Here is a 10,305-nt window from a genome sequence, read left to right on the forward strand (position 1 = left end):
CCACGCACTGCTTGGGTTATCCCAAGTATATTCTGACTCAGTACTACACAAAAGTTCAGAAATACAGATTGGCCTACATGGCCTAAAACATAGGAGCCAAATAAGATAATTTAATTTACACGGTGAATCTGATTCAACTGTGTGACAGGCCAACGCTTCAAATGTGCTTGTACTTTGTGTTTTTGTTTATAAAAACTGAACATTTTCACAGATACCTTAACATTAATATACTTTACTTGGAAATATGAGAAACCCTATATTATTCATGGGTTCTGCCCGGTTACCCTGCAGTCAGGCGAGCCTCGATAGAGCAGCTGCCTCAGACTTAACCCCTAAAATAGACTACCTGTCTAGTCGGATGTTTTACACAGACTTTGGTGCAATTACTGGATTCTCGCATCATGTTTGAAACTTCAGATTTACACATTAAAAAACAAATAAAATGTGAGCCTGCTAATCATATCATTAATAAAATGAGAATCCAAAGCCCCTTCTGCAGTGTCTGTCAGATTTACACATCTGAAGGAGCCAGATACCAGTAATTAATATGGGACTGGTTCATCAAAGCATTCCAAAGAAACTTTCAGACATCATTAAAGTGGTGTAGTTTACAAGCATCTGGTTGCATCTTTAACAATGGCTGTGGATCATAAAAAAAAACAACTTTCTTGTGTAATGTACGAACAACAAGATTAAAACTGGTCAGTTTCACTGGTTTATCATGAAAAGGTATCCAGAGATCAATCCCCTTCATACAACACAACAGTAAGCCTCAGCTACTTCTATCAGACAGATCATTGACTGATCACTGCTGGCGTTGCCCATTTCTCTCAGCTCTAAGAAAACAAAACGGATTAGTCAATTTGCAGGCAAGCACCTGGTCTGAGCATTGCATGCATCCAATGACAAGAGGGTAAAGAATAACTAAAAGCTACGCTGACAATAATACTGACTTGTCAACCCAACACCTTCGATCCCTCTCATAATAAACCAGTACAAAGTAGTTGTAGTGCTCTGTGGGAACTGAAAGTGGGGTCAAATTGCATAGATAATTATCCTTTACCACTTAAATTCAGCTTTTACATGCGTTACAAACAAGCAGCCATATTTTCCTTCATTAAAAACTGAAGAATTCAATTGTGATGGGTTTGATATTTCATTTGAAAACTATATACATTTTTTTTTTTTCAAATTACTCAAGTATCAAAATATAAAGCAACAGCGAAAACTCACATGAATCTCAAACTTCCAGCCACTGACTGCCTCGTCTGTCAGGATCTTTGTGAAGGAGATGGTCAGACCATCTCGGAAAAATCTCTGACAAGCCTCACACTTCACATCCAGTCCTGCAACGGGAAAGACATCTCTCATAAAACACCATACCGTTCATATCAAATGTGCTGCAAAGTGAAATGAAAGGCACTAATGAACATGAAGAGCTTGATGGAGGTGTAAGGCCTCATGCACTGGGAAAAGTTAAATAAAGAAATGTAAGGACATCATCTTGGCCTTTGGGAAACACTGGTCATAATAATTCATCATTTTATCAAGCACCAGGGGTAAAACATTGATTTGATATAATTGTACATTACATATCTGTGTCTGATGTGTTACTCTTGCTAGTTTGATCCAAATGGTGGAAGAGATTCAACATTAATCAAATGTGTGAAAACTTATTTAAAAGATTCATTGAAAATGAAAGTAAGCATAGTAGTGTTATTCTCTACACTTAAATTGACTGAGATGATTAATAATCTGTACTGCTTGATTAGCCTTGAAAAGCAATGACTGTGGGTTGTAAATGCGACAAAGCGTCTCTATAAAACACAAAAGATCAGTGTTTATTCCTACCTTTTTTACTCAGGTCAATAGCAGCTTCCAAGAGGACTTCTAACTCTCCTTTTGGCAAAACTGGAACGACCCAACGAGGCCTGGGAGGGTTGAAACAAACATGAATCAACAAAGGCATACTTACTAAGTCAATGGAAAGACATGGTGCACCGAATCAAGCTTCATTTAAAAAATATTTTTACTCAATTTTTACTCTGTGTGAGTAAATACCTGTTGATCATATCATCCAGCTTGGCTAGGTCAGTGTGAGGGAAGGCGGGCTCCTCCTCTTCCAGCTGAGGGGGTCCATCCCCCTGGGCCTGCTCATCTGGTGGGCTCACTGGAGAGTTCTCATTAGATGAGTTTGGAGATGATGTCTAGAAAAATCACACACACAATCAGAATCATGCAATGCATTGTTGATATCTGTAGATGTATCGCATAACCAAAATCGGTCAGTCACACCAGGTATTTAAAACAAAATCTAAGTCCAAGAATTAGTCACACGGTTGACGAGATGAAATCCTTCAGAGCTCTTCCATAGATATAAAGCTACTGTGCATCCTCTTTGTCCAAAAAATATTAACATCTGGAAACGTAATCTAGCTGAAACACGGGTACAATGTAATGCAAGAAAAGTAATAAATTCCAGACTGCCTTGTTTAGTTTATGTATTCAAGTCTATGGCGATGGGAGAGGAGGCCCAATCAATCGTGTCCATTACACACCACAAAACAAAAAACAACAACTTGGTTACCGTTTGTTTCTTTCCACATTTCAGGTTTGGCTGAAGTGTGGCTATAAGTAACAGCCATATTGGTACAAAATCATTTATGATAATATATGTATTTACTTCATATTTAAATGAATATCGGCTTCCTGGCCGAATGTCATGGGAACAGGGCATGTGTATTCAACTATTTAACCACCAGGATGCCTCTAAGATATAAACGTTATGCCACAAATAAATATGATAACAGCCAGCATCATTTAAGTCGAGAAGAAATGCTGAAATAGCACCACCGCTTTTTAAGGTGCATTAAATATCCCTTGTGTCATCAACCGAAACAGCAGGCTGCCGTTATACTCATGTGGGTGCTCGTCTGGCCACTCGCTAACAAGGCTGTGCAATTTGTAGTGTTTTAATGGGGCATTTTTTTATCACTGGTGTATCGAAACAAATAAAGGATCAGAAATGGGCCTGGCTTTGTGTAGTGGATGTCAATCCATCCATGAAAAAAAGAAAAGAAAGAAAAGAAGAAATGGGCCCCCCCCCCCACACACACACACACACACACACACACACACACACACACATATACATACACACACACACACACACACACCTGTCCGTCTTACCACTTCCCTTGATGAATTATTGGGCTGTTACTAAATACCGTGTTCTTCCTTAAATTAATCCAAATCTGCAGCAAAACAAACAGGATGACAACCGCAAAATTCATTTAAAATGTCAGTGAAGCTGTCATTTTTTGTTGAAAGATCCCTCAAAGTCAGAGTGGAACTTTAATTGCCGTTAACCACACCGGTTTCTATAGGGCCGTAAACCAATGGAGAGGCAAGGCCCACTTCTGGCATGGGATAGGGTTTCTATTGTCTCGGGCCACTAAGTGTACATGCATGTAGGCATAAAGAAGCAGGTGTTTCTCCTGAAAGGCCTTTAAACAAAGCCAGTCAAGTCATTATGCTCGTAGTATTTGGCACACGTAGCAATGATCTTTTCAACCTTATCTAACTCAGTGAAAACAACCTGTAGGCCGACATGGATGTGTTAGAGTTAGCGTTAATATGTGGGTGTATCGGTGTTATGGTGCTGACATTTCTTTGGAAGGAAGGAGTGTTTGAGAAAACAAAATGCAGCAATGTGCTTCCACGAATGTGCATTTCAGCATCGGCGTGACCGTTCCCATCTTTACCGCTTTCCTAAATCCAACGAGTTTGTACGAACAGCAGCGGCGGCGACAGCGCAAGCAGCTGTGTGTGATGGAGTAAAAGAGGGACACATATAGTGGAGGGAGAAGCATAACTGAGAAATATGAAATGTGGGGGTGTGTGGTGAAGGCTCCTTCTGCTTGGCTGACCTACATAGGCAGCTTGCCTCTCACGTCTCACTACAGCTCATCTCTAACCTGCACGCGCGCACACACACACACACACACACACACACACACCCTTTATCTATCACTCAGGAGGCTCTGTTCATTGATGCCTCGCCTCTACTCTCTCACTCTTTATCACTCCCTCCCCTCCCTTTTTGTGTCCCCTTGGGCATCTGTGTGTGGTTTAGGTAGGAGCAATATCTGTAAAAAAAGAAATAATTTAAAAACACTGTGCTGCAGTGTCTGGACTAACAAAAAGAAAAGAAAAAAAAGAGCTCTCAAAACACACCATGTCCCATCTCATTTCACATATTAATCGAAATATAATCGAGTCTATCGTCAGAAAATGTAGTAGTGTAATGCAGGAGTCATGTAAAACAAAAACGCAGTAGACAGCCAAAAAAAGGGAGAGAACAGAAATATTCAACACATTGGACAAAATATAGTGAAAGACAATGTGTGAAGTTTGCTTTGGCTGGCAAGATGACGCTGACCTGGTTCTGTGACAATGGGGGTTGGCTTTGAGCGTCAGGTGCCTGGCCCTGGCCCTGACTGTCGTTGCCCCCCACCGGAGAGCCACGTGTGGTGGCCGTCATGCTCGCCACCGGGCAGATCTTGGCAATCTTGGCCTCTTAGGGAGCGCTGGCCAGGAGGGAAATCACAGCCACCTCAGCTGTAGAGCAGAGGGAAGAGAGCCCGAACGCACGAGAGAGGAACACAAGCACCTGGAGATCTGGACGTGCCGCTGAGACCATTGCATAACCTGGAACGGGGGAAGAGGGGTAAAGGTCAGAACAATCAGCAGGCTGGTTGAGTTATAATGCACAGGCAAAATACACAAGGTGTTTATAATCAACCATCTATAACAACTTGTTCTGAACCGGGCTGTGCCTGGTAGTTAACCACTTTTTTTTTTTCTCTCCGCAAGCGACCTCACAAAGGTTCCATGTTGAGTGATCAACTAGATGTGTAATTAATTTGGATGCTCCAGACAAGCTTTGGAGGGCCAACACGGATCACTGATTTAAATTAGATTTAGAATATCCAGCATCAATCATTGCTGATCTGTTCCCGATTCAATATATCTTAATTGCGCCTTAACCGCATCATCTTACAGTTGCAGATGGTCAATCGCTAACAGACAGTTTATACATCTCTTTCAGACGGAGTAAATTTTCCAACCACGAGGCAACGCTGCAGTGACTTGTGTTGGGACTCGCTACTAGCTAATCTAGGCCTACAACAACAATAATATAAATGATGAACAGCATCTCAAAAATAATCCCACAAATGCCTAGTTTCATTTGAACAAAATTATGTTGCCCCTTGTTAACACGGGGCGTTCAACACTTGCTATGAATAAGTAGCCGGAGGTTACAGTCTGCCTGAATCCATCTCAAGTCCCGCCGCAGGCGACAGCATCATCTAAAATGTGTACAAGGGCGACGTGAACACACAGCCTCAGGTGTGCATCGTGGCGTTGGGGCAACGATGATGAATTGTTCAGTGAGCGCAGCCTTTTACATCTACTGTACCAGTTTTTTTGACAGGCGTATTTAAAAACTACTGACGTAGTCATTTGTAATGCATATTATCAGTCATGCTTCTTTTGGATACCTTGGTCTTCGGCAATTCAGTTTTATTGCAACCTGGGTATTATTTTTGTTGTTTTGGGCTTTTTTTTTATCAATTATAATAATATAGCGCTGACAAAGTTAATTACCGAGATCTGGTAACAAGGTGACATTGTCACACGCTACAATAGGGCAAGAAGCCTGAGCAGTCCCGCGCTGAGATCGCTTCAAACAACCTGGCAGTTTGGCCAGATTATCTAACCCACTTCATTTGGAGGTAAACCGTGGAGATAAGATTTCCCAACTTGGAGGCAAGCCAGGAAGTTGGTCCGTAAACTGTGAAAGTTATTTACCGCGGAAAATGTTTGGGCAATATTGTTTGCTTTCTATTCTTTAAAACCTGCACAAATAGTGTGGCAAATAGTTAAGGAGAATTTCACATAACTACAACTGCCCCGGTTTGAGTCCAGCCAGAGGACATTTGTAGCATGTCATACCTTGCCCCGTCTGACTTCTTTTTGCAGAGGGCACGGCATTCCCAGAATCAAGCAATTCATTATTAGAAATGATGGCCAAAACAAGGAAAAGAAGACCCAGCTTGTATGACACAGGAATCCCCCCCCCCCCTTTTAAATGTCAGCACGCCAATCAGCACAACATGATTCAGCCTGTCAATTTAGCACTTGGCAATGGCACTTGACTGTCTGATCAACAACAAATCCTGACGATAAATGTCCTTTCTAAAAGGGTGGCTTCCGAAAGCATTTCAAATCGAAAAGTATCAAGCTTTCATTACAGATGACTTTCAAATAGAATCTGTTTTTTAGCATCCATTCTCTTTAAAAAGAGTGGCAGTCATTTAAATAAAGAGATATTTTGGGTAGGATAACTGTGCAATGATAGAACTATGAATGAACTGCCATGACATGTGGGACCTATACGTTAGCACACACGCCTTTAAATCAGCAGCCAAAAAGCTAAAGTCTAATACTACATCTTGTCTTTGTATAAACCAATTAGTTCCTGTTTCTTACAATGTTCAAGACTGGCCATCGGACGACAAATTAAACCGCAATTGTTAAAGATAAAGTAGATAGCTGGAAGACACAAATAAGGCAAATGCCACACCACACCTTAATCTTTAAGTCATAAACATTAACACTGGTTATATGCTACTTCAGAGTCAATGCTGTTTTTAATGCATTTTTGCAACTGAAGGTGAAAGGGGGCTATATTAGGTTTACAGACTGGCAATGAATCCAGAACCCGTTTCCACTGCGATTCCTGTGATCAAAATCAATACGGTGCATGGGGCATCATAAAGTAAAGGGAACGTGACTTGGAGTTTTTTTGACAAAATGGAACATTTTCAAGACATCCCCTATGCTGTTCAAACAGCTGAGAGCGTGAGAGAAATTGTCAATCGCACTATGTCTTAGTCGGTATTAAGCTCCAAAGGATAAGAGCCCTTGAGCTATTATTATCTCAATTTCAATTACTTTCTATAAAAGCCCATGTCTCCTGAATCTTCTGCCCAGAAACATCAATAGTTTACAAGATCAACAAATTACTGGAAATAATAGAACTCAATTTGAATTTTGCACATAATACATTTTGAGATACAAATAAGTCAACACAAAACCAAAGAACATGATCATTAAGAACCATAACCCTCTGTGAGGTGGGCAAACATGGGCATACTAAAGTGGCTGATTTTAATTTTGTTTACCACAAATCTATTTGGTGAGCAGCCATGCATTTTTTTCTCAGATATGGATTGGTTGAAACCAATTGTTAGCACGTCTGTTTGGTTAATCTAGGGTCACAGTGTTTTCCCTGGTGGAAGGGTAGTGAAACTAAATTATTTCCTATTTCACAGGTGGCCGGTGACATCAGCTTCGCATCAGCAATTTCAGTTGCAGCTGTCATTACAGACAGTACATTTCGTTATAATAGGCAAAAGATCTGGCAAGTGTGTTTGGCTTGCAGACAACGAAATGCCATCTCATGTATCGAATGCCACAATCAGTGAAACCACTTAGTAGCTACCTATCTACTAATGGGGGTGGGATAGGGTGGGTTACTTTCATGACGCACACAAAAGCATAATGTTTTATCAACAGTGTCAAAAGAGTGACACACACACAGAGAGAGATAGAGAGATCAAACAGCAGCCACCATTAAAACAAGCGCTAAGCTATGTAACATACAACTGCGGCCTTTAGGACCGAACCGGCTACGAGACCTATACGTTGGTGTTATTTAGAAGAAACAATACATATTTAATGGCCGTAGATATCGGTCATATTACATTACGCGTGTTACCTTTGGAATAGTGTCAAAATGAAATAGCTCAGGTGCATATAAAGTACACGGTGACGTTACATAACTATCAATACACACAGGCACCGTCAACAGCTGATGGTTTAGTTAGTTTACGCCTGCTGCTAGTTTGCTAGCTGCGGCAACTAACGTTCAGTTAGCCTGCAAGGCGATCCGCCCAGACGGCGGAGCGGGGACGGCCTTGTCGTCCGAAGCCCTTTGCGCTGAGACACAGGCCTCAGTACTCGACCGGGCCTGGCGTTAAGACTTGCCCAGCATACCGTGGCTACACAACGGGCGACCTTAAGCACAGATAGTTTGGTTAATAACCGAAATCATCAACTAACATCACTTTCCCCGTGTTAATTGTTGACCAACAATGTCCATGTAACGCCGTTTACGGTGCGCTTGGGTCATGCTAGTATGCTAACGAGCGGCAATCTAGATAAACAGTTAACGTTAGCTAGCAGCTAGCTTCCGTGCGAGTAAATACCCGAAGGTGCATCGAGCTAACGTTAACGTTCCTATTTTGACAAGCGGCTCGCTGGTATGACTCGACAACTAGCAAACTAGTTTTCCCATTTATAAAATAAACACCCAGCGTTAAAGCTTAGCATCAATTAGAAGCAATTCCAGCGTTTAAAATAAATTAATCTGACAGGCTGCTTTAGATAACGTAAAATATGTTAGTGACAGGGGAGTCGTCTATTTCCTGAAATGTAGAGTGTTCTAGCCTGTATCGTCAAGTTACAACTTAACGTTGGCTAAAAGAAACTAAAAAAAGGGATATTGGAAGCCCAAGTGAAACTACATGTTAACAGCAATATGGTTTGGACAAATCGACCATTAAGGAGATATTAAAATAGTATGCGAAGGACAATCAAATATGAGTAACTTGTAAACAGGAGCCATTAAAAGGAACCGTCCCTTCTCAGTCGGTAGACTGTGTCGAGGACTGTTTGCGGGTAACGTTAGCTCACGCTAGCTCGCCTTCAGTGGCTCCAGCAGGGTAACGTTCAGCTAATCTGACTGCACGTACCGTTAAAACCATGAATTGCAGTTAAATCGCATTGACAGTCACATTTTCAACAAGCAGCAGCTAGCAAAGCTAAAACCGCCATAGCCTGAACATCACAAGTAACCCAAATGCAGTAACGTTACCTTGCATCCGCCACCAGCTGACGCTAGGACTAGCAAGCTAACAATCAGCAGCCAGCGTACCGAGCTAACGTTAGTTAGCTAACAACTCACCAGGAATTTGATATGACTTCCCCCTCTATTCACGGGCTACGTCCAGCCTTGAACGATGGTATCGTCGTATATTACATAAACGCGGCCTATACCAGCGACAGTTTTTGTAGGACCCAAAACCTGTTACTAGATATATCCAATTCCTACGTTTTTCTCCTCTGCTTCTGGGTGTTTTTCCTGCGTCACCGGCGCGGTAACAGCCCCCTAACTCTATCTAGTCCGATTTCTGGGGCTTGTCACTTCGGTCCCAGCAGTCACTCACAACTTGAATCTGTTCAACATGGCGGAAGCGCAGTCGGACACAAACGCCGCTCAGTGAAACGGGCCAGACGACTGTGTGAACTCCAGCGGTCGGCGTTGTCTATGAGCCAGTTTGCACCACACAACAGAGAGCAGCGCCGCAAACACAACACCCGCTGAATGGAAAGGGCATAAAACCCCTCTCAATTCTGATGAAGTGACTCCGGCTCCAGCGGGAGTACCCGGCCCGTTGTTTGGTAAAAACCAGGCGAAAGAAACGGAGCAACCTGGCGCACTTGACTATATCGCCTCCTATCGCACCGGGTGGTCACACATCAGTGGGCCATGTTATCGTGCAATCTAAACACACAAACTGACATTAAATAATTTATCTTATTAGAGAAGGTGTGGTTAGGAGGAAACACAGAGGAGACTAATTTAATAGAATCTCGTGGCAAACACTTTAAAAGTCACGCGAGAGTACTTGGGTATGGACACATTGTGTCCATGGCAAATAAACGATCACTTTCACTTTTTGTTATAGATTGTGGCAAGATTAAAGGATATGGTCACACTTTTTCCTGTCTGTCTGTAGACATGTGCCAATATGAACGTTGACACAAGACACCATATTCATAATCAATGCACAGTGAAGAGTCAATACCTTCAGTCACAAATTAAAGGGATTTCACTAAGGAGGTAATTACTGGGCATATATACTGATTCTATTACAATGACTAGAGGTTAACACTTTACTCTGTTCCTCACCGCTTTAGTAAACAATTAACTGGCAGGAATTAGGGCTTGAGGGGGAACATTTAATTTATTAACAGTTCACTGTTAGGCAGCATCTTTTCCAATATTACATTTTAAAATGTGCCTCTCAGTTTAATATGCTGAATATTGCCCGTCAATCTTTTCTGCCATTCCCTATGTGTTTTATGCATTGGACACAAATACACACTAATCCT

The 10,305-nt window shown here is 41.8% G+C and overlaps 1 protein-coding gene across 7 annotated transcripts in view; it reads right to left on the bottom strand.

Annotated features, from left to right (window-relative positions):
• Positions 1-9,606, bottom strand: part of usp9 (ubiquitin specific peptidase 9) — a 33,221-nt gene extending 23,615 nt beyond the window's left edge. For 5 of the 7 annotated variants that reach the window (XM_034561366.1, XM_034561365.1, XM_034561362.1 and 2 more), the window contains exons 1-5: positions 9,095-9,606; positions 4,442-4,710; positions 2,062-2,207; positions 1,852-1,931; positions 1,234-1,346 (exon numbers count right to left, since the gene is read on the bottom strand). In XM_034561366.1, coding sequence (XP_034417257.1) covers positions 1,234-1,346; positions 1,852-1,931; positions 2,062-2,207; positions 4,442-4,543 — 441 coding nt within the window. In that variant the 5' untranslated portion in view covers positions 4,544-4,710; positions 9,095-9,606. The other 2 variants (XM_034561360.1, XM_034561361.1) reach the window with 2 other exon arrangements.
• Positions 9,607-10,305: the final 699 nt, after the last annotated feature.

Source organism: Cyclopterus lumpus, chromosome 21 (genome assembly GCF_009769545.1).
Source record: "Cyclopterus lumpus isolate fCycLum1 chromosome 21, fCycLum1.pri, whole genome shotgun sequence".
NCBI classification, from domain to species: Eukaryota; Metazoa; Chordata; class Actinopteri; order Perciformes; family Cyclopteridae; genus Cyclopterus; species Cyclopterus lumpus.